The 26,161-nt window shown below is 42.0% G+C and overlaps 1 protein-coding gene across 1 annotated transcript in view; it reads left to right on the plus strand.

The window, feature by feature from the left end:
• mgat4b (alpha-1,3-mannosyl-glycoprotein 4-beta-N-acetylglucosaminyltransferase B) overlaps positions 1–26,161 on the plus strand; it is a 237,419-nt gene that overhangs the window by 167,317 nt on the left and 43,941 nt on the right. Inside the window, exon 8 of the mRNA XM_045723878.1 lies at positions 9,480–9,594. Within this exon, the coding sequence (XP_045579834.1) occupies positions 9,480–9,594 (115 nt within the window). The remainder of the gene's footprint in view (positions 1–9,479; positions 9,595–26,161) is intronic.

Raw genomic sequence — 26,161 nt, forward strand, 5'->3', positions numbered from 1 at the left:
GAAGAAGAGACGGAGATATAGGGGACGTAGGTCTGGGTGCCTTGTAAAGGATCCGACGGCGAGTGGGTAATCCGCCTCTACCATCCGTCCTATTAGCCAACGTGCAATCATTGGATAATAAACTGGATGAGCTCCGATCAAGACTATCCTACCAACGGGACATTAAAAACTGTAATATCTTATGTTTCAAAGACTCGTGGCTGAACGACGACATGGATAACATACAGCTTTCTGGGTTTTCCATGCATCGGCAAGATAGAACAGCTGCCTCCGGTAAGACAAGGGGTGGCGGTCTTTGTCTATTTGTCAATAACAGCTGGTGCACGAAATCTAATACTAAGGAAGTCTCAAGGTTTTGCTCGCCTGAGGTAGATTATCTCATTATAAGCTGTAGACCACACTGTTTCCAAGAGAGATTTCATCTATATTTTTCAAAGCTGTTTATTTACCATCACAAACCGTTGCTGGCACTAAGACAGCACTCAACAAGCTGTATAAGGCCATAAGCAAACAAGAAAATGCTCATCCAGAAGCGGCGCTCCTAGTGGCCGGGGACTTTAATACATCAGTCATCCCCCTTCCCTACCTCAACTGTATGAGGATATGTTGTCACACCACTAGGCCTGCTCCGTCAGTGTTTTTGGAACAAGAAGATGATCTGTTTCCATTGAAGATGAGACTGAGGAAATCCAACGCATGTGTAGCATATGGTTCAGACGCCAACGCTTGTTCCATGTGACATTTTGTACTTTGATGAGAGTACAGAAACATTCGGTCCTTTGTTCGTCAGACATACTGTCTAAATAATTCCCGTCCCCTGGAGAGATCCTTCAGACTTGTTCATAATGTGCCATTGTACTCATTAGAGGAATCAGGAGAACATGTTAATATGGCTGTAAAATCAGGTTCACATTGTTTTAAAAAAAAAATGTATTTACAAAATACAGCCACGCATGTGGATATAGTAGAATGCCATTAAAATCACTGAGGATGACACAAAAAAGTGAAACGTATTTCCATTGTGATCCTCATGAAAATACATAAGCAAAATATACACAAGATTATAACATGAAAACAAAATACATCTCATCAATAAGGAGGAAACCGTAAAAGGAATAAAATAGATGACCAAGTAACGTTCATTGAAACCATTATACTTTCTTTAATGGGTAGATGGGACGAAATCGTCCCGCACTATTCAACAGCCAGTGACACATCAGAGCGCCAAATTTAAAACCACAAAATGTCATAATTCAAAGTTCTCAAACATAGGACTATTTTACACCATTTGAAAGACTCTCGTTAATCTAACCACACTGTCCGATTTCAAAAAGGCTTTACAGCGAAAGCAAAACATTAGATTATGTTAGGAGAGTACATAGCCAGAAATAACCACACAGCCATTTTTCAAGCAAGCATATATGTCACAAAAACCAAAAACACAGCTAAATGCAGCACTAACCTTTGATGATCTTCATCAGATGACACTCCTAGGACATTATGTTATACAATACATGCATGTTTTGTTCAATCAAGTTCATATTTATATCAAAAAACTGCTTTTTACATTAGCATGTGATGTTCACAACTAGCATACACACCGCAAACTTCCGGTGAATTTACTTAATTACTCAGCATAAAACGTTCACAAAATACATAACAATTATTTTAAGAATTATAAATACAGAACTCCTTTATGCAATCGCGGTGTCAGATTTTAAAATAGCTTTTCGGTGAAAGCACATTTTGCAATATTCTGAGTAGATATCACGGCTAGCTAATTTGACACCCACCAAGTTTGGCCCTCACCAAACTCAGATTTACTATAAGAAAAATTGGATTACCTTTGCTGTTCTTCATCAGAATGCACTCCCAGGACTTCTACTTCAACAACAAATGTTGTTTTGGTTCGAAATAATCCATAGTTATATTGAAATAGCTCCGTTTTGTTCATGCGTTCAGGTCACAATCCGAAGGATGACGCGCGAGCGCATTTCGTGACAAAAAATGTCCAAATATTCCATTACCGTACTTCGAAGCATGTCAAACGCTGTTTAAAATCAATTTTTATGCGATTTTTCTCGTAAAATAGCGATAATATTCCAACCGGGCGACGTTGTATTCATTCAAAGACTGAAAGAACAAAATGGAGAATTCACATGAACGCGCATCTCCAGTGTCACTGTCCCCAGGCAGGCCAGTAACAAACAGAGCTGCTGTACTTAGTCCAGAGACTGCAGACATCTCATTACACTTTCTGGCGCCTTCTGAGAGCCAATAGAAGCCTTAGAAAATGTCACGTTACAGCACACATGCTGTATTTTCGATAGAGAGGCTACAGAAGGACAATAAATTGTCAGACAGGGCACTTCCTGTATGGAATCTTCTCAGGTTTTGGCCTGCAATATGAGTTCTGTTATACTCACAGACACCATTCAAACAGTTTTAGAAACATTAGAGTGTTTTCTATCCAAATCTACTAATTATATGCATATTATCGTTTCTGGGCAAGAGTAGTAACCAGTTTAAATCGGGTACGTTTTTTTATCCGGCCGTGCAAATACTGCCCCCTAGCCCCAACAGGTTAAGCCTCTGCAGTTTTAAAGCATTTTGCCCATCATCCATTTCTTAAGGTTTATCTTAAAACTCGCTAGCGTAGGGATGGATTTCATATGGTTTGGTACCCCATTCAATTATTCTATAGCTGTGTTAAGGAAATAGCTTTTCCAGCCATGCTCCTATAGCGCAGCGGTCTGATATTGGCAACACTGGATCTGGTGTGATGGCTGTGAGTGTCTCTAATGAAATTAAAATAACCAGACAGATGACTGAGGGCAAGGTCATTTATAGCATTAAAAACCATCAACCGTTTGATCTGCACCACCCGGACATCAACTGGAAGCCAGTTCAATTCACCTGAAATTATTAGGGCTGAGCTTGAGTATAATTCTCATTAGTTTGTTTTGGGCTGTTTAAAGTTTGTCCTTCAGATTGTATGCCACTGAACCATGAGATACAAGCATTGTCATAGTGGCACTGTATCAGAGATGCCAGGGTCCTCATAGTCTCTGTATCCAGGAACTTGGCTACCACAGGAACTTTGTCCTGGAGTGAACCTTCCCAATGTCCTTCAGAGCCATGAGTTCACCTGTCATGTGTTGGCTCAGTTCACATCCCAAGCATGTAACAAAGCATTTCTCCTTCACCACTACACCATTACATTTCACCGAGAAGTTGGAAGAGTATCTCACTTTGTGTTTAGAACCAAACAGGGTACATTCTGTCTTGCCTAAATGCAGAGACAGTTTGTTGTCGGATAACCACTTAGTCAGTTCGCTGCTTAGGGTCTTTTCAACAGTCTCCTTATTCTTATGTGAAACCAAGAGGGCAGAATCATCCGCATATAGGAACAGAGCGCATGAAGAGGCAGAGTCCATGTCTTTTATGTAGAGCAAAAAAAGCAATGGCCCCAAAATGCTCCCATGCGGGAGGCACCACAGTTTATCTCCTTAGTATCGGACAGTGTCACACCCACATCCACCCTTTGGACCCTGTTAGTTAGGTATGACTTTTCACATAATAAGGAGTTGGTGCCAAATCTTTGTAGGTCAAGCATCACCATACTACAGAAGTTTCCCTTGTCAATTTCTTGCTAGCTAAAATCTCTCAAGTATAGTAAACAAGTGTCGGTAGAATAGGAATGTCTAAAACCGGACCGAAGGTTATATAAAATGACATCACACAAGATTGACACTGTTCTGTAGTTCCCTTGTTCAACTTAGCTTCCTTTCTCTTGCATGTTTCAACTCTTGTGGTACCTTACCATGTTGATTGGAAAGGTTGATGATGTGTGTTACATAAAATCCAATACGATCAGCAGCATCACTCAGGAATCTAGCTGGGATGTTATCCAGTGCTGTGGCTATCTGTTTGTCAAGATCTTTAAGCATATTTGTAACATCTGAAAGTTGAAACCTGGGGAAATGCTAACTGTCCTTCGGAGACGCCCTTAACTGACTAATAGATTTGAATATGATGGTTTCCAAAGGTGCCAGAGTATTCTGGGTGTTGATCAACAAGGTTGCTGGCAATGGTGTTGAAAAACCAATTTAACTCATTTATCAGCCACCTGTGCTCTGTAAAAGGTAACATTACCATTGATGTTCAGTCCAATGCTGTTTGACTTTGTTTTTTGCTTGTTGCTAGTGCCTAGGTCCTTGAGTCTTCCAAAGTCCCCTGGGATCGTTTATATTGTCCTGGATCTTGTTCTTGTAGAAGGACAGTTTTGCTTCGTCAACCAGCCTTTGAACTGTATTCTTTAGGTGTTTGTATTGAGTGAAGGAATCTGGCAATTTTGACGTCAGTCTTTTCGAGCATTGTTCCTCAAGTTGATGGAAGGAAGGATTTCCCTACTGATCCAGGATTTTGGCCTTTGTTTGATCCTCATCACTTTTAGGGGTGCCAGCTTGTCCACAGTACTGACAAATGTACCTTCCCATGCTCTATCCACATCCTCACTTTCCATAACATCAGACCTGTCAGACTGTCCTAGCAGTTCATTAAATAATTTTTTTGTCATAGTTTTTGAGGGATCTTGTCCTGATGGTATTGTGGCAATTTCCCCCCCCCCCCCCTTCACTTTCCTAGTACGGTGTATTAAGAAATGGTCACTAATTCTATTTGCAATTATACCACTTTTGGATATCTTGTGTTATAGAATAATGAGATCAATGTCAGTCTGACTGGTGTCATAGATTCTTGTAGGCTCATTTATCAACCGAGTCAAACAGAACGTTTTGCAGAAGTTAGACAAGGCCTTATACAGGGGGCAGCTCATGTTCAGTACATCAGCATTTACATCACTCAGTAGAATCACTTCCGAGTTTAGAAAGTCACAGTGGGCAGTACACACATTTTCAAGGATCTCATAAAAGTAACTCCGGTCTGGAGGTCTATACAATGCCCCTGTAAAGATTGGTTTGCTTTTAGGTAATAATATATCCAGCCAAACTTCTTCCATGCAATCATGATTTAAATCTGTTCTCATATTAAAACCAATGTCTGCTCTGACATTAATGTACATACCCCCTCCTCTCCGATTTCTTTCCTTTCGGGTAATTAGGAAGTTTTCTATTTCTGAGTCTTTGACGGAAGGATCTAGCCAAGTCTCTGTGAAACATAAAACCCCTGCATTACTCTTTTTGGCAGGCAAATCTCTATTTTTGGCAGTAGACTATGTACATTAAGATATAAACAGTGCAAAACCTCTGGAGGCGAGGGGCTTGAAAGAGTGTACCTCAGGATGTTCCGTTTAGGTGATATGTTCTCCTCATCACCAAGGAAGGCTGCTGACACAATTGATTGTGGGAGAGCAGACGGAGGACCAAAGGGTTAAACTCTGTCCATCTTCATGCAGCGTAGGGCCTCCGCCTCGGATGATAGTAACTGTGTAAGGAAACATTAAAACAAACAGGTTCAAATCCACACCTGCAACAAATCAAATCAAATCAAATGTATTTATATAGCCCTTCGTACATCAGCTGATATCGCAAACCAACATGCAGGTAACTGACAAAATAATGGAAACACTTGAGTAAATGAGGGATACAAAGTATATTTAAAGCAGGTGCTTCCACACAATTGTGGTTCCTGAGTTAATTAAGCTGTTAACATCCCATCATGCTTAGGGTCATGTATAAAAATGCTGGTCAGGCCATTATTTTGCCCATGCCCCCATAGGATGGCAATGCCCCCATCCACAGGACACGAGTGGTCACTGAATGGTTTGATGAGAATGAAAACGATGTAAACCATATGCCATGGCCGTCTCAGTCTGTCTGATCTCAACCCAACACTTTCCACCACCACCATCAACAAAACACCAAATTATGGAATTTCTCATGGAAGAATAGTGTTGCATCCCTCCAATTAAGTTCCAGACACTTGTAGAATCAGTTACCTGTATCTGCAACTTCAAAAGGGTGCCCGCTACTTGACACTAAAACACAGACAGGTTAAACAAGCAAACAGACAAACAAACAAAACAGTTGTATATGCTTAAACACACACGCGCTCCTCGTTACCAGGCAGACTTTAGCCACTCAGATGGAAACATGTACTTTCAGGCTATACTCAAACCCTACACCCCAACCCGAGCACTCCATTCTGCCACCTCTGCTCTCTTGGCCCTCCCACCCTTACGGGGGTCAACTTCCGCTCAGCCCAGTCAAAGCTCTTCTCTGTCCTGGCACCCTATTGGTGGAATGAGCTTACCTCTGACGTTAGGACAGCAGAGTCCCTGCCCATCTTCCAAAAATGCCTGAAACCCTACCTCCTCACAGATTATCTTGATTATTCCCACAGCTTTATTGCGGAAAAATGTTCTTACTATGACTGAGATATGTGATTGTCTCCCAAGCTATCTAAAGATGAATGCACTAACTGTCAGTCGCTCTGGATAAGAGCTTCTGCTAAATGACTAAAATGTCAATGGAAAATGGAAACCGATGGAAACAGGCATGTTTATTCCGCCACCGCCTGGGAATAGGATAACGGCCATCTGTTGCAGCCCAATGTACAGTATCACCCTCGCTCTGCGTCCAACTCGCAAAACATGTATCCAGGCTGTCTCCACCTCGGTCCCCACATGCAGCAGGAGAACAGGGGGTGAGAGGGAAGCGCGTGAGATGGGAAGTGACAGGGGTTGCGTGGGCCCAGTGCTGGAGCCTTGCCTCAGATAGGAGAGGAGAGCATTATGCCACAGTTTATTCCTTCCTAATCACCTCATCTGTTTAGTGACACACGCAGAGCAGCCGTCACTTCTCTCAACATGACTGTTGAGCTGTCTTTTTTTCTTTTTGTTTTCTCTTTTTGTTTTTGCGTTAATTAGTTGTAGTTTAGAGTCGGAGTCTACACCTGTTGTTTACAAAGCATGTGACAAATAACTTTTATTTGATTGATTTTGCGGTCGTGTGTCATCTCCTGTTCTAGTCTATTGAAGCTTTAAAAATGTGATGCTTAAAAACAAAATTGTAAGAGGATAAAGGACAGAGTGTACAGACAAAGTGATGACGTAATTGTACTAGACCAGGTATTCCCAAACTGGGGGCAATGCTGTCGGGGGTACGCCAAATACATTTTTTATTTTATTTATTTTAAGAACACATTTTCTTTTTTTTTTCTTTACATTTCCAAACAGTCCATTTATATTTTGTAACGGGGCTACACATTTGGGTAAGTTTTCTTTCTTGCCTGAGTAGCCTCGTTTCATTGCCAAAAATAAAATTAAACCTTCTAGTGTTCTGCGAAATAACAACACAATGTCAAATACAGGTAGCCTAGTCAAATAATGAACATCCAATCACATCAACTGTTACTCTCTTACGGGAATTCCACTAATGGTCCGTATGTAGACAAACGTAGCTGCTGCTCATGTTGGTATCTGTACTGATGGCGCGAACGCCATGACAGGGAGACATAGTGGAGTGGTAACGCATGTGCAAGCAGTTGCTCCCGACGCCACTTGGGTACACTGCAGCATCCATCGAGGCGCTCTTACTGCCAAGGGAATGCCTGACAGCTTGAAAAACTACAGTGTAAATGGTTAACTTTGTTAAAGCAAGGCCCCTGAACTCTCATATTTTCTGCACTATGCAATGAAATGGGCAACGCTTTTACAACATACAGAAGTGCGCTGGTTATCAAGGGGCAAAGTATTGACACGTTTGTCTTTACTGACCATAATTTTCACTTGTCTGACCGCTTGCATGATGACGAGTTTATCACAAAACTGGCCTATCTGGGTGATGTTTTTTCTCACCTGAATGATCTGAATCTAGGATTACAAGGGACTCTCTGCAACTATATTCAATGTGCGGGACAAAATTGAAGCTATGACTAAGAAGTTGGAGCTCTTCTCTGTCTGCATTAACAAGGACAACACACAGGTCTTTCCATCATTGTATGATTTTGTATGCAAATGAACTCAAGCCTACGGACAATGTCAAATGTGATATAGCAAAGCACCTGAGTGAGTTAGGTTTGCAGTTACGCAGGTACTTTCCTCGAAACGAATAACACAAACAACTGGATTCGTTATCCCTTTCATGCCCTGCCTCTAGTCCACTTACCGATATCTGAACAAGAGAGCCTCATCAAAAATGCAACAAGCAGTTCTGTGAAAATTAAATTTAATCAGAAGCCACTGCCAGATTTCTGGATTCGGCTGCGCTCAGAGTATCCTGCCTTGGCAAATCGCGCTGTTGAGACTGTGATGCCCTTTGCAACCACGTACCTATGTTAGTGTGAATTCTTGGCACTCACTAACATGAAAACTAAATACAGGCACAGACTGTGTGGAAAATGATTTAAGACTCTCTCCAATACAACCCAACATTGCAGAGTTACGGGCATCCTTTCAAGCACATCCTTCTCATTAACCTGTGGTGAGTTATTCATAATTTTTGATGAACAAATAAGATTTTATATGTAAGATGGTTAAATAAAGAGCAAAATTATGGATTATTATTATATTATTATTTGTGCCCTTGTCACGACACCGACGGATGGTGGCGCCCCTCCTCGGCCGGGCGGAGCTCGGCGGTCGTCGTCGCCGGCCTACTAGCTACCATCGATCCCTTTTTGTTTCACTTTCTGTTGGTTAGGTCTAGGTAGGCACGCACCTGTTTTGGGTTAGTCATTAGTAGGGGGGGGTTATTTAGTTTAGCGTAGATTGTCTGTGTTTGTGCGTGATTGTGTTTCCTGTCCGGTTCATGTGCTGTAGGAACGTATGTTGGTTTTCCTCTGCCTGTGGTTGATTTCATTGTGTACACCACCGCAGAATAATTTAAGGGATGCGTCCCTATATATTTTTTGGCGACCACCTCCAGTTTTTCTTGAATAAAGAAGTGTGGTCAAGAACTCTCTGTCTCCTGCGCCTGACTCTACCTCTCCTGTTTTTCCGAGCCAGCCCGTGACAGCCCTGGTCCTATGAGAGCTCTTTGTCACGTCCCACAAGCCGGGTTGTGATAAAAACTCATAATTTTGTTTAATAAATGTATCGTATAGTGTGTGTGTGGGGCAGGCTTACAATGATGGTAAAAAACAACATTTGAGAGTGCGCTGACCCTGGTGCTAGAGGGGGTACACAGCTGGAAGTTGAACGTTTGAAGGGGTATGGGACTATATAAAGTTTGGGAACCACTGTACTAGACAATATGTTGAGTCATACAAATGTGTAATACAGCTTAATTTCACATTGTCATTCATGATGTGTAATGTTTTCAACCCCTTCCAGAGTTTTCAATTATTGAATAGTCATGGCCATATGGCTGCAATCACAAAACCCCATTGCTACAAATTACACCAATTAGTATTTAATTAAACGTAATGACTGGGAATTGTCACGTTAATGAGAGAAATAAGCACAGAACAGAATGTTTGTCTTTATTTCCCGTTTTTCTAATCTCACTTTCTCTTAGTTGGAGGATGACATTGTGGCCCGTCCGAATTACTTCACCACGATGAAGAACTTTGCCCTGCAGCAGCCTTCTGAGGAGTGGATGATCTTGGAGTTCTCCCAGCTGGGCTTCATCGGTAAGCATCAGCCCATGCCAAAATAGCTAGCATAGCGCTACTGTTGAGTGTGTGAGTTAACGAGTGATGACTCAGTGTGTCACCAAGGCAACAGCCAGAAGAGCTAGCCCTACTAGTGCGCTGCTGTTGAGTGCCTATGTGTGGTAAAGAGCCATGTCACTAACGTTCTACAGCCAGAAGAACTAGCCTATAGTGCTCTAATACTGAATGTGTGAGTTAAAGATTTACGACTTAAGATTTTTACCAAGGCAGCCCCGAAATAGGGACTAACAATTAACCCCTAATTAGGACACTGATATTTGAACATAGGGCAAGACACAAACTTCAAAGCCGCTCGGCTATTCAAAGGCATAATCCTGAGTAATGGCAAAGGTAAGCTATTTTAGTCAGAAGGTTATGATCAAATCTACAGCTTGGCAGGAAAGTTGTTCCTAAGCTCCCTCCAACTCGTCAGAACTCAATTTAAAAGTACCCACTTTGAATTAAAGCCGCCAAAATTAATTGAAGCGTCAACCTCCATTTGATCTCTTCTGTAATTATACTGTCGAGAGTAATCAATTACTTATATCTTCCCGAATCTATCAGTGTTGGGTAGCTGGCATGTGAAAATACAGCACTTGAATGGGGCTGAAGTACATTTTAGAGTCAAGGCCACAGTCTCGGTTTGTGAGAGCAGTTCCAACTTTCAAGTAAAGTGAGCTGGAGGGGACAAAATGCGGCCAAAGCTTTTCAGTTGTCGCGTTATATTTCACCGGACGTCCTGTTTCACCGGACGTGCTTGTTGCACCCTCGACAACTACTATGATTATTATTATTTGACCATGCTGGTCATTTATGAACATTTTAACATCTTGACCATGTTCTGTTATAATATCCACCCTGCACAGCCAGAAGATGACTGGCCACCCCTCATAGCCTGGTTCCTCTCTAGGTTTCTTCCTAGGTTTTTGGCCTTTCTAGGGAGTTTTTCCTAGGGAGTTTTTCCTAGCCACAGTGCTTCTTTCACATGCATTGCTTGCTGTTTGGGGTTTTAGGCTGGGTTTCTGTACAGCACTTTGAGATATCAGCTGATGTACGTAGGGCTATATAAATAAATTTGATTTGATTTATATTCAGGGAGAAAACGGGGAACACGTGGTGTGTTTTCAGGGCTCGTAGGGAGCTAGTTGATTTTGACCCAAAGTAAAGGGGTTTTGACAGCCAGCGCAGGGCCTGGTCCCAAGGTAAACTGAACCAAAGAATCCCCTAGTTGTTGTTTCTGCAGGGTTTGACACGTGCTAGACACAGACAGACCCCATTGAAGTCAAGCATTCTAACGACACACACAGACTCACTGTCAGAGTCAATCGTTTTTTTATTTTTTTTATGAAAATGAATAGTGATATACATCATCCTTACCACTCAGCACTCATCTATGACTGAACCAAAAATATGGCACCGATTGATTTGAAATTATGAGCGGAAAATACCCAAATGAACCCTTCTCTGATGGTGTGTTTTTGTCATGGGACTCATAATAGTCTGGCTGAAGCTGAATTCCACTTTCTTATGATTGTGGCCTTTTGACATTTCTAACTTTTCCATTCAGACATCTAAGAGGGGGTCTGGTGTCTTGTGACTCTCTGCTGATCAGTAAAGAACAAATGACAGCAGCCACTTAAAGGCCACCAAGCGGCCACAGCTGTCACCCATATACCCAAGCCATTGTGTGCCTCTGTGTCGTGTGTGTGTTCACACAAGTGACAACTGAGAGCATTTTTTTTCTCTCTGAGAAATGGAAAAGAAAAGTATTGGAAGAAGCGTCAGTGAAGTGATTGCCATGGACCAAGCATTATGAAGACACTACACTAATTAGCTGAGTGTCATCCAACCATTTACAAGGGTGACATTTGACCAAAACACTTTCTTCTCTTCCTTTCTCTCTCTGACACACACACACACACACACACACACACACACACACACACACACACACACACACACACACACACACACACACACACACACATATATATATACAGAATCCCCCTCATTTAGACACAATTACACTGCATGCAGCATGCTCTTTCTCATGAGCTTCTGCTGCTGCACTTTACTCTAATAGGTCCCTGAGCGCTGTTCGGGGCCCAACTTAACCAGTGATTGATGCCCACTCTCCTCTCCTTCCACTCCATCTCTCCAGCCCCATCTCCCCCAGCAAGACCTCCCTCATTACTGGGCCCTGTCTACAGAGGCTGTCAAACAACATGTGTTGTATTCTCCCTCTAGCTATAGGACCAGTAGGATGTATAGGGACTAAGGAGTGATACTGATCTAAGGTCAGTTTTGCGCTTAAGGGTAAGCATGGGATTGGGTGAGGGCAAGCTGATCTGAGATCTGGCAACTTCTACCTATTGGGGAATAGTCTATTGGGAGCCCATTGACTAATAAAACAATACATTTAGGTGCAATATGTTGCTGCTGGTAGAACAAAAGTTGTCTCCAAGGACTATCTCCCATGGGGGGTAAACAATGCTGAGATTACTATTCACTTTCAATTGAGTAGAAATCTTAGCCTGAGATTGCTTGACGTGGGCCTTCTCCTATTCCACTTATCAAACATATAAAGTTAAAGCTTCTGACGGATAACGTAGCTGCTGCTGTCACTCGCTGTGCTTATCTAAGCATATTGAGTGCCTGTCAGTTTAGTGTGTGGATCCGATTCCAGGCTTCCCGTGAAGGAGATGGGGTTGAGGCGTCTCTTTCTCTTTCTCCCTGTTTCTCTCTCTCTCTCTCTCTCTCTCTCGCTCTGTATTACCCCTATATCTCTCTCATCTTTCTCTCTCTCCTCTCTTTCTCCTTCCCCCTCTCCGTACACATTCAAGTTGAGCGCATGGTCCTCGCGTGTAGCCCGGTCCGACAACCGTGACTTAACGCTGCTCCGGGCCAACTGGCCCGGAGTTCTGATAAGCCGACCGGCTCGCATCTCCTGCCTGTCACAACGAGCACTTCGCCGAATCACCGCCACCGAGCGGTCAACAGCATTGGTCACAGAAAAGACACCGACCTCGATTCTGCATTGCTTGTTTTCAGTCTGAGGACTAGGAGAGAGGGAGCGGGGAAGAGAATGAGATCTAGATTTAGAATCACTGAGCGTTTGAACTTGTTCAAAGTTGTCACCTTTTTAGAGATTTTAAACGGACGAGGTACAGTAGTTAAAAGGAGGAATAGCTATACGGTTGAGTAATGATACTCTCACATTTTTGCTTCTTCCTTTTCCCTAAAGATGAAGAAAGTAGCCTAGACAACAAGATTTACCAAAAATCAACTCCCATTCTCATCATGCGCTATTACGCAGTCAGAGAGCTGCACAGCCTCTGTATTAGGCTTAGTCCAGTCAGCGTTTGTTGTCAATGGGCTTTAAAACACAATTACATAACATAATTAGTCATCGTCGTGACGATAATGATCCGAGACAAACCATAACAATATTCCCCTCATAGGATAAGCCATGCGGCGCTAAATACATAATTCCCACGAAGCAGTGGGGAGGCTTTGTGAGCAGTAATCCGATGGGCTGTGCTCTGACTTGGCTCTCTCAGGTGTTTTTAAAGAGCCCTAGCTAGTGGTTAGCGACTGTTAGTGACTCTCTCCCTTCCGCTCTCATTAGGATTCTGAGGCTAACCGGCCCGACAGGGCTAGCAACGAGCACAATCAGGGACAATCAGGAAACAGCCATCTGAATGTGTGGATATGCATATGAGTGCAAGGAAATAGGGGGTAGAGAGAGGTCATGTCTTCCGGATGACTGAGCAGTGAACAGGACTAGAAGTGGATCACGACTGCTGAGACGGACAGGACAGTTTGTCTCACTCAGAGTGTTGATTCATGAAGATTAGTGAGGCAAAGGTGGGGGGTAGATCTCGTTTGAATGAGTGAGGGGGAAAAAAGACTATCAACTGATAGAAAAGAAGGGGAAAACACAGTACGGAGTATCCTACATCAATGAAACAGATAGCTCTCAATAGCCTACAAAGATAAATAAAGATATGCATACTCCAAGAAACTAGAACCTGATTCAATTAAAATAAAACAGAAGACTTAAAATTGTAATTTACTTCAAGCCTTATCTGCTGAAATATTACTTATGTTATAACAAATTACACATTTTATTAAAAATCATCTATCATCTTGAACGCGCTTCATGGCAAACAATCAATTATGCTATCATTTTGCAGCACCTCTCGCCGCCACGTGCACAAATTATTATTAGCGCCCAAGGGATCATGTAGGGATGGAGAGAAATGGGATTTGTCAGTTTAATTTAGACTGCAGTGCTCAACAGTGGGTTTGGCAGTCCAGGGGTGCATCTCAATACTCTAGAGTGGCTTCCTCTCCTCATTTCCTCGCCTTCATCTGCACTCATTTGAAAAACTGGACTGTTGAAAGTAAAGATCTGGATGCCAGTCACCATATTGCTTTCAAATTAGTGCAGAATGAAGAGAAAAGTAGGTCACTTAAGAGTATTGCGATGCACCCCAAGTCCTGCATTCGGTACTTATTCATTATTCAGCAGTCAACGATTCATAGCATATGTAAGCACCACATTGTTCTTACACTTTATTCATAGCAGCTTGTTGGTGACAAGGCCAGAGAAAAGCATCTCTCCTAAGTCACAATCCTAATATAATGCTGCGTTTTCAGCCCAGAAGTAAATTCCACCTCTGTATCCCTTCACGCAAGCATTCTCCTGAGTCAGCATTCACTAGCATTACAGCCTTCACCTTCTCCCATGAGTTCATGTAATTTAGATGCATGACAACTAATGCAATACGGTTGTTATATACACAGACACACACACACACACACACACACACACATATATATACACAGTGCATTCGGAAAGTATTCAGACCCTTGACTTTTTCGTTATTTCTTTATTTTATAGCCTTATTCTGAAATTGGTTAAATTGTTTTTTTTCCCTCATCATAACAAAGCCATTTTTTGCTGAAATATCAAATTTACATAAGTATTCAGACCATTTACTCAGTACTTTGTTGAAGCACCTTTGGCAGTGAATACAGACTCTTCTTGGGTATGACACTACAAGCTTGGCACACCTGTATTTGAGGAGTTTCTCCCGTTCTTCTCTGCAGATCCTCTCAAGCTCTGTCAGGTTTGATGGGGAGTGTCACTGCACAGCTATTTTCAGGTCTCTCCAGACATGTTTGATTGCGTTCAAGTCTGGGCTCTGGCTAGGCCACTCAAGGTCATTCAGATAATTGTTCCGAAGCCACTCCTGCGTAGTCTTGGCTGTGTGCTTAGGGTTGTTGTCCTGTTGGAAGGTGAACCTTCACCCCACTCTGAGGTCCTGAGCTCTCTGAAGAAGGTTTTCATCAAGGAACTCTTCTACTTTGCTCTGTTCATCTTTCCCTCAGTCCTGACAAGTCTCCCAGTCCCTGCCACTGAAAAACATCCCCACAGCATGATGCTGCCACCACCATGCTTCACCGTAGGGATGGTATTGGCCAGGTGATGAGCTCTGCCTGGTTTCCTCCAGATGTGATGCTGGGCATTCAGGCCAAAGAGTTCAATCTTGGTTTCATCAGACCGGAGAATCTTGTTTATCATGGTCTGAGAGTCCTTTAGGTGCCTTTTGGCAAACTCATGTGCCTTTTATTGAGGAGTGGCTTCAGTCTGGCCAATCTACCATAAAGGCCTGATTGGTGGAGTGCTGCAGAGATGATTGTCCTTCTGAAAGGTTCTTCCAACTCTACAGAGGAACTCTGGAGCGCTGTCAGAGTGACCATCAACCTCCCTGACCAAAGACATTCTCCCCCGATTGCTCAGTTTGGCCGGGCAGCCAGCTCTAGGAAGAGTCTTGGTGGTCCCAAACTTCTTCCATTTAAGAATGATAGAGGCCACTGTGTTCTTGGGCATCGTCAATGCTGCAGACATTTTTTGGTACCATTCCCTAGATGTATGCCTTGGCACAATCCTGTCTCTGAGCTTTACGGACAATTCCTTCAACCTCATGACTTGGTTTTTGCTCTGACATGCACTGACAACTGTGGGATCTTATATAGACAGGTGTGTGCCTTTCCAAATCATGTTCAATCACTTGAATTTACCACAGGTGGACTCCAATTAAGTTGTAGAAACATCTCAAGGATGAGCTCAATTTCGAATCTCATAGCAAAGGGTCTGAATACTGTAAATAAAGTAATTTTATTTTTTATATATTTGCAAAATATTCTAAAAACCTGTTTTTCTTTGTCATTATGGGTTAGTGTGTGTAGATTGATGAGGGGAAAAAACGATTTAGTCAATTTTAGAATAATGCTGTAACATAACAAAATGTGTAAAAAGTAAAGGGGTCTCAATACTTTCCGAATGCATTGTACATTGTCTTGACTGACCACGAGAATCCATATATGTCAGATCAGGTTTGCAATGAATAACTTCAATCATACCCCCTTTCACCCGTAGAAGGGGGAGGAAAGAACTAGTAGTAAATCTACTGTAGTAAATCAAGGGAGATGATCAGGTCTGTGCTCTCCAAATTCACCAAATGAATGTGCTTTGTCTCAACAGACCTTTTCCCGCTGAAACTCTAACACATTCAAAAGCGAATACTGGAACAATATTTCGAACTTAGAACGTGGGGAATGGTCAGAGGCGATCTATAGAACACTAATATAATTGTGATTATTTTGTGATGTTTCAAGGAAATACTGTAACTTGGAAAGTATACCCACTACAAACAGTACCAGTCAAAAGTTTGGATACACCTACTCATTCAAAGGTTTTTCTTTATTTTTACTAGTTTCTACATTGTAGAATAATAGTGAAGACATGAAAACTATGAAATAACATATGGAAACATGTAGTAACCCAAAAAGTGTTAGTGTTTAACAAAGCATTTATTTGCAGCCCAAGTAAATGCTTCACAGAGTTCAAGTAACAGACACATCTCAACATCAACTGTTCAGAGGAGACTGCATGAATCAGGCCTTCATGGTCGAATTGCTACAAAGAAACCACCACTAAAGGACATCAATAAGAAGAAGAGACTTGCTTGGGCCAAGAAACACGAGAAATGGACATTAGACCGGTGGAACTATGTCCTTTTGTCTGATGAGTCCAAATTTGAAATGTTTGGTTCCAACCTCCATGTCTTTGTGAGACGCAGAGTAGGTGAACGGATGATCTCTGCATGTGTGGTTCCCACCGTGAAGCATGGAGGAGGAGGTGTGATGGTGTGGGGGTGCTTTGCTGGTGACACTGTCAGTGATTTATTTAGATTTCAAGGCACACTTAACCAGCATGGCTACCACAGCATTCTGCAGTGATACGCCATCCCATCTGGTTTGCGCTTAGTGGGACTATCACTTGTTTTTCCACAGGACAATGACCCAACACAACTCCATTTGACCAAGAAGGAGAGTGATGGCGTGCTGCATCAGATGACCTGGCCTTCACAATCACCCGACCTCAACCCAATTGAGATGGTTTGGGATGAGTTGGACCGCAGAGTGAAAGAAAAGCAGCCAACAAGTGCTCAGCGTATGTGGGAACTCCTTCAAGACTGTTGGAAAAGCATTCCAGGTGAAGCTGATTGAGAGAATGCCAAGCGTGTACAAATCTGTCATCAAGGCTACTTTGAAGAATCTAAAATCAAAAATAAATTGTGGCATACAGCAGGTTAGCCACCAGGGAGAGACTCGTCGAGGCCTGGTGACAGACGGAGTCTACATCATGCTGCGATGGCTCCCTCTGCTGGACGTGCCAGGTCTCGACTGGCTCTCCGGCCAGGACTAATTGGGGCTGATTGTGGTTTGTGAGTAATCAAGGGGCTGATTGCTCACCAGCTGGACGAGTCCCATATATCTGCCAGAAGGGCAGCACACGGGGGTGGGGACTGGGGGAAGAGAGGTTACTCCCGTATAGTCGTGCTCAGGACCAGAGATAACGGAGGGAACTTGGTTTTGTTCCCCACAGGATACAGCAAGACTCCGGAGCCCAGAAGATGGTATCCCGGAGGAGACCTATTCTTTTCTTTTTGTTTGTTATTTAATAAACACCCTTGAAACCGAGCTAATACAATTCTGTCCGTGTCTGATCTGTGTAAATGTCTTGACCAAACCCCCTAGTCTGACATATTTTGATTTGTTTAACACTTTTTTGGTTACTACATGATTCCATGTGTTTTTTCATAGCTTTCATGTCTTCACTATTATTCTACAATGTAGAAAATAGTAAAAAATAAAGAAAAACCCTTAAATGAGTAGGTGTGTCCAAACTTTTGACTGGTACTGTAGATGAAGTTTCCATACTATGGGTTGTTCATGTAATATGAACAGTTATTGAAGTGTTTTTGTTAAGAGAGGGATGTGATTTGAGAAGTTATACTTGTTTTGCATAACTTTGCATAGTGAGTAATCACCGCCCCGAAGTGAAGTCAGGGAGCGTGCCAGCCTGCCGGAACCACCCCTTTCAAGCAAAAGGTATGAATGATGGGTTAATAAATGAACACATTATACCAGGAAAGTGTGAAGCTGCATATGCGCGTGTTTAAAATGGTCTGAACTTTGTATCTCAACACGAGGTGGAGACGATAAACTCACCTCCCGGACAATCACTGGTACGGCTGATTAGCTGTGCTAAGTAAAGTATCTTCGAAAGCGAATTAAGTAGGACCATCCTGTTACTCTGCTCAAACCATTGTATTACGCTACTCTCACCACCCCACTGGGGAACCATTGATACGGCTGCCTAGCCTATCTTCAAAGAAGCATCTTCAAGAGCGAATGGAAGGAAAATAAAGTCTGTAGTTCTGTTCAGGACTACACGACAATGCACCGGATACCGGACAACTACAAAGAAGGACAACAGGAGAAGAGTTGTTGGAAACATTTTGGACAATCAGAGCCTTACAATTGTGCCACGAAAGGGCCCAACCCCTTTCCAAGGCTGCCCCGTTCACCGAGAGATCCCAGGCATATGTAAATACATTCATTCATGATTTCTTGCTCAAAGTGGGCTGTGGTTTGTGTGCGAAATATATGGTTATTGTAGGTGAGAGTAGTTTCTGAATGTGGCAATTTTATGTGTCTCTGTCCCTCTCTCTCCCTCGCCATCTCTTCTTTAACAAGCATCCATGTTGTTGTCATTCCGCCTGGGACCTGTTCTCAGCGTATTAAGTCTCCAGTCAATAACTGGTCCAGAGTGTGTGTTTATCCTGTGTTCCCATTTAATTAGCTAGTAAATAAATAAACACATTTGTGTAGTACTGAATCATAAATAAGGCTCAGGTTTTTGTAGATGCAAAGAGGTTACGACTGTTCACAATGGTGATATGATACGAGTTAATGATTAATAAGTTGACTGTTTATAGACGTGATAGGTAAAGACCTTTTAGAGTTTAATTTAAAGAATTGCTCTCGTGGTGCCCCAGATCCTAATGAGTTAATTGTTACATTATTAATTTAATTGGGTAACAATTAAACATAGTTAATTAGACAGTCTTCAGATTAATGTTAAAGACAAGCCACGACAACATACACACACACACACACCAAAAGAAAGCCTACTACACAGGGCACCCTCATCTAATTACACATCGTCCCTTGTTACTGTTGACAAGCCCATCAAGGCCATGATTGGTGAATCACTGATCCATTTCCAGCTCTTTGTCTGTTGGCAATGTTAGGGACGCAAACACACAAACAGTACTTTTAACATGGCGTTTTCAACTTACATATTTGACGTACATGATTGCTTTGTGTGTGCTTATTTACACAGTAATTATTATTGAACATGTCCTGGGATTTGAGCTTACAAATTTGTCTAAAACATCCCAATGCCGACAAAACAAAATAGGCAAGACGAGGTGGGATAATTTTTGGGGGCCAATTGCAGTGGAAATGCTTTTATACACAAATATTGATATAAAACCCATCCTATTGCTGGAAACTTGGAGTCACCCAATTTTGTATTTTGTTTTATCACCACGATGTGGAAAAGCATGCAGAGTTTATAGGCACATGAAATATGTTTTGATGAGCTTTGTAACTTATTTCATAACTAAATAATTGATGGCGGTTAAGTGCACGGCGATGAGCTTCATGCAAATTTCCACTAAATATCAAGGGTAGGCTATTATTTTAATAATGCTGGTGACATGATGATCGGTGCTTGGCTGACAATGATCAAATATAAATGATCTGTCTGTTATCCATACATCATCAGCAATTTTGCTATATTATCGCAACAGAAAGCCATCGGTAGAGTTGAAAATGTGATGGAAACCCATTTAACTTTTAAAAAATTATATATTTGATACATTTGAATTGAACCACAAAAGTAATTTGTATTTGCGCTATGTCATCACATACAGCTTTTTATCCACAACAAGTCATTTTGATGGAAACACCCCTATGGTGGGAAAATGTGGATGTTGTTTTTATGCAGATTGTAGGATATTTGCATGAAAATCTGTCGCCAATTGGATGGAAACTTGTTCTACACTTTGCACATCAAAGTGAATTTCGGCTCAGTTAAAAATACACTCAAGAAAAACGTTTTTATTTATCATAGTGATTCATGAGGAACATTAAAACAGAATAATAATCCCCACCTACATTAGACAACTGTACAGAAAACCTTAAAATTGCTGAAATAAGTCAAGTTAGATAAACTGATAACTAGAATAGCAGTGCAGATGGCACGTGCAGAGATGTATTATAGATATTGAATGTGTAGGGGACCTATGAGAATGCTACAGACTTTGTGGCGCAACAGAAAGATCCACACACTCCAAATCCAGAGGTTGTGAGTTCAAATCCCTTTTATTTTACCTTTATTTAACTAGGCAAGTCAGTTAAGAACAAATTCTTATTTTCAATGACGGGCAGAACGACAGATTTTTACCTTGTCAGCTCGGGGATTCGATCTTGCAACCTTTTGGTTACTAGTCCAAAGCTCTAACCACTAGGCTACCTGCCACCCCGAAAAGTAAGTACTAAGAGATTTTTGCAGTTCACTTACGTTAAAACCCCCGCATAAAATGTCATTACTATACTTCTAATAGTTTGGGACACCTGGGACCATCATGCGATGTCCTAACGACTGTCCCAAGAATGTCTTGAAGATGTCCTCACATGGTCATCAACGACGTCCTGGTAACTTACAGGGAACTAGACAAAGTTCCCCGATAGAATGTTCCAATCACTCAACTTCCTAATGACTAGTAAAATGAAGGTCCTGACGAAACCCTTAAAACAGTCTTGACACGGTCCTCAGTGACGTCCTGGTAACTTACAGGAAACTACACAAAGGCACCCCAGAGAACGTTCCCTGTGTTTTGGGTCACCACATATCCAGATTGGATGCATTAGTTTGTATTCATGAAGCTTCCCATATCGGCACAGTTGACCAAGAAGGAATAACGCCATGTCAAGGAGGTCCGATAGTTTTTTCCGTCTGCTGTAGCGCCGTAGAAAACTCAGATTTCTCTGAAATTTAGGTAAACTAAAATCAACACCAACTACAGTGTGTGAGTGTATATATATCTATAAATATATACTGTATTTATACTCCAGACTCCGACATTTCCTCGTCCAAATATGATATATTTCTTAATACGATTTTTGTACTTTTATATTTGTGTGTATTGTTGTGAATTGTTACAGTAGATATTACTGCACAAGCATTTCGCTATACCCGCAATAATATCTGCTAAATATGTGTATGCGACCAATAAAATATGATTTGATTTGAGATGAATACTTATGCAATGACTGTATTTGAGGTATTTCATTTTTAGGACTCTTTGACATTGGAGTATTTTGTGTAGATTTTTGACCCCAAAATATACTATTAAATCAATTTGAATCCCCCTTTGTAACACAATAAAATGTGAAAAAATCAAAGGGGTCTGAATATGTGTGCATGTGTGCCTGTCTGCTTTCCTGCTTCTGGGTGCGAGTATGTGCACACACATAAGTGTCCTTGTGTCTTTTTTAAGTGTGTGTTCCCCTGTCTGAAAGTGCAAGAGTGCGTGTCTGTGTGTGCGTATGCATGCAATAGATGGTTGGAGGGAGAGAAAGAGAGGTGCGAGATGAGGGGAAACGAGGTAGTGAGGGAGTCATTTGGAGGCAGTGGAGGGTGAATAGGCAGATAGGTGAATACTGATGATAAACTCATCTAGTGGCCACTCACTCTTTACCCAAGATGCACCTGGGTGCATATCTTACCAGTGCACCCTGTGGACTATCTCGCCGTCTGTCTCTCTCTCTCTCTCCATTTCCCTCTCCCACCCATCTCTCTCCTTCTCTATATCCCTTTCCTCTGTATTTCTCTCTCAGTAGCTGTGTAACTAACAGATACATCTGGTACGTATATCTACTAAATATGAGATAACAGCCCTAAAACTTCCTAGAAATGGAATGGTTGTTTTATGCCAGTGGTCTTCAACCTTTTCTTGCCAAGGGACATTTTTGTAGAATTTTTTTTGTTGAGCTTGTGATGCATCACAAAGCATCTCTGAGAATGATCTACGGCATGCTTAATGAATACAACACAGCTTTGGTGAAACCCCCGTCTCAAAAACAAACGTTTTTTTACCGCTTCGAACTCTCGGAAATGAAGCTTCTCCCCCCAACCGTGCCATTCTGCTTGTAAAATGATTACTATCTTTACCCACTTCATATAAAAATAGAAAACTGCTGTTTGGTAAACTATATTTATTGGGTAAACTCCTAAAATGAATGTATTATGACGAATATTACATGATAATTCTGCCAGCCCTACTCCAAACACATGGTCGCTAATAGCAGCTCTTTAGCTGATTACCCCATAATGACAACGCAAAAACAGGTTTTTAGAATTCTTTGCACATTTATTAAACATTTAAAACAGATACCTTATTTACATACAGTTGAAGTCAGAGGTTTACATACACCTTAGCCAAATACATTTAAACTCAGTTTTTCACAATTCCTGACATTTAATCCCAGTAAAAATTCCCTGTCTTAGGTCAGTTAGGATCCCCACTTTATTTTAGGAATGTGAAATGTCAGAATAGTAGCAGAGAGAATTATTTATTTCAGCTTTTATTTCTTTCATCGCATTCCCAGTGGGTCAGAAGTTTACATACACTCAATTAGTATTTGGTAGCATTGCCTTTAAATTGTTTAACTTGGGTCAAACGTTTCGGGTGGCCTTCCACAAGTTTCCCAGAATAAGTTTTCAGAAGCTTCTAAAGCCATGACATAATTTTCTGGAATTTCCCAAGCTGTTTAAAGGCACAGTCAACTTAGTGTATGTAAACTTCTGACCCGCTGGAATTGTGATATAGTGAATTATAAGTGAAATAATCTGTAAACAATTGTTGGAAAAATGACTTGTGTCATGCGCAAAGTAGATGTCCTAACCGACTTGCCAAAACTATAGTTTGTTAACAAGAAATTTGTGGAGTGGTTGAAAAACGAGTTTTAATGACTCCAACCTAAGTGTATGTAAACTTCTGGCTTCAACTGTAAGTATTCAGACCCTTTGCTATGAGACTCAAAATTGAGCTCAGGTGCATCCTGTTTCCATTGATCATCCTTGAAATCTTTCTACAACTTGGTTGTAGTTCACCTGTGGTAAATTCAATTGATTGGTATTGATTTGAAAAGGCACACACCTCTCTATATAAGGTCCCACATTTGACACTGCATGTCAGAGTAAAAACCAAGCCATGAATTTGAAGGAATTGTACGTATAGCTCCGAGACAGGACTGTGTCGAGGCACAGATCTGGCGAAGGGTACATACCACCAAGACTCTTCTTAGAGCTGGCCGCCCGGCCAAACTGAGCAAACGGGGGAGAAGGTCCTTGGTCAGGGAGGTGACCAAGAAACAAATGGTTACTCAGACAGAGCTCCAGAGTTCCTCTGTGGATAGGAAAACCTTTCAGAAGGACAACCATCTCTGCAGAACTCCACCAATCAGGCCTTTATGGTAGAGTGCCCAGACGGAAGCCACTCTTCAGTTAAAAGGCACATGACAGCTCGCTTGGAGTTTGACAAAAGACACCTAAAGGACTCTCAGATCATGAGAAACAGGAGTCTGATGAAACCAAGATTGAACTCTATGGCCTGAATGCCAAGCGTCACGTCAGAACAAAAGCTGGCACCACATCCCTACGGTGAAGCATGGTGGTGGCAGCATCATGTTGTGGGGATGTTTTTCAGCGGCATAGTCTGGGAGATTAGTCAGGATTGAGGGAAATATGAACGGAGCAAAGTACAGAGAGACCCTAAGCACACAGCCAAGACACCACAGAAGTGAATGTCCTTGAGTGGCCCAGCCAGAGCCCGAACTTGAACCCGATCGATCACCTCTGGTGAGACCTGAAAACAGCTGTGCAGCGACGCTCCCCATCCAACCTGACAGAGCTTGAGAGGATCTGCAGAGAATAATGGGTGAAACTCCCCACATACAGGTGTTTCATGCTTGTAGCATTATACCCAAGAAGACTCGAGGCTGTAATCGCTGCCAAAGGTGCTTCAACAAAGTACTGAGTAAAGGTTCTGAATATTTTTGTAGATGTGATATTCCATTTTATTTTTTTTATACATTTGCTAAAAAAAATGTTTTGTGTGTAGATTGATGAGGAAAATGTTTTATTTAATCCATTTTAAAATAAGGCTGTAACGTAACAATGTGCAAAAAGTTAAGGGGTTTGAATACTTTCCGAAGGTGCAAGTGTGATTTGCTCAATATTAGGAGTTGAGAAATAAAGTTTATATCATTAGAAAGAGGATATTGCCCTATTTTTTTATACTGTAGGTAGGTATTACAAATTGGTTTACTCTGTTGTTACAAGAGATATTCATAAAAACATTGAAATAAATAAAAAAGTGTTTATATGGCACTGGTGCTCTTTCTACAGACCCCACACACACACACACACACACACACACACACACACACACACAGTAATCCAAGCCCACACACTATATGTTTTGCTATCCTCCTGAGGACCTAAAGTCTATTTTGTATTAAAAATCAAATTTTTCCTTACCCTAACATACTGTCTAGCCCGGGCACTCGCTTGCGCCATCTCGCAAATGTTGATTTGTTCATCTACAACAGACACGATCCAGACACGCAGGTTGAAATATCAAAACTCTGAACCAACTATATTAATTTGGGGACAGGTTGGAACTCAATAAACATTCATGGACATTTAGCTAGCTAGCTTGCTGTTGCTAGGTAATTGTCCTGGGATATAAACATTGGGTTGTTATTTTACCTGAAATACACAAGGTCCTTTTGTAGAATTCTGACCCATTTTGAGGGTGAAGGAAAATTTTATGTTGGTGCTTTTCTAATAACCCATTCGACTGGGTTCATGCATGTCACTGATTGATCGTGCCTGGGAGGAATCCCCACTATTAGTATCTGTAATTTGGCAGTAGACCCAGAACATTGTTTTGAGAACCGAAAGGGGTGTCTCAGTTTCAAGGTCTCAGCTTGGTGAGAAGAGGCCACGTGAGGTATTGGTCGGTCACATGCATGAACCAAAAGTGAATGATTTATTAATTATGAATAATTAATCATGTAAATCATGCAAATATAACTTGTCTGTATAAGCAGTATATGAGAGTACTAATGGGACATCCCCAACAGTCCCACTTCAGACCGGTACTTTATGCATCTAAGTTTGACTGGAAGCTCTCCAGCTTGCTGATAATAAAGAATGATTCAATTTAATATTGACGTCAGGTGTCTCTCGTGGTAATTTCCACATTTACATTACATTTACATTTAAGTCATTTAGCAGACGCTCTTATCCAGAGCGACTTACAAATTGGTGCATTCACCTTATGATATCCAGTGGAACAACCACTTTACAATAGTGCATCTAAATCTTTTAAGGGGGGGGGTTAGAAGGATTACTTTATCCTATCCTAGGTATTCCTTAAAGAGGTGGGGTTTCAGGTGTCTCCGGAAGGTGGTGATTGACTCCGCTGTCCTGGCGTTGTGAGGGAGCTTGTTCCACCATTGGGGTGCCAGAGCAGAGAACAGTTTTGACTGGGCTGAGCGGGAACTGTGCTTCCTCAGAGGTAGGGGGACCAGCAGGCCAGAGGTGGATGAACGCAGTGCCCTTGTTTGGGTGTAGGGCCTGATCAGAGCCTGAAGGTATGGAGGTGCCGTTCCCTTCACAGCTCCGTAGGCAATCACCATGGTCTTGTAGCGGATGCGAGCTTCAACTGGAAGCCAGTGGAGAGAGCGGAGGAGCGGGGTGACGTGAGAGAACTTGGGAAGGATGAACACCAGACGGGCTGCGGCGTTCTGGATGAGTTGTAGGGGTTTAATGGCACAGGCAGGGAGCCCAGCCAACAGCGAGTTGCAGTAATCCAGACGGGAGATGACAAGTGCCTGGATTATGGCCTGCGCCGCTTCCTGTGTGAGGCAGGGTCGTACTCTGCGAATGTTGTAGAGCATGAACCTACAGGATCGGGTCACCGCCTTGATGTTAGTGGAGAACGACAGGGTGTTGTCCAGGATCACGCCAAGGTTCTTAGCACTCTGG

The sequence above is a fragment of the Salmo salar genome, chromosome ssa09 (assembly GCF_905237065.1).
Source record: "Salmo salar chromosome ssa09, Ssal_v3.1, whole genome shotgun sequence".
NCBI classification, from domain to species: Eukaryota; Metazoa; Chordata; class Actinopteri; order Salmoniformes; family Salmonidae; genus Salmo; species Salmo salar.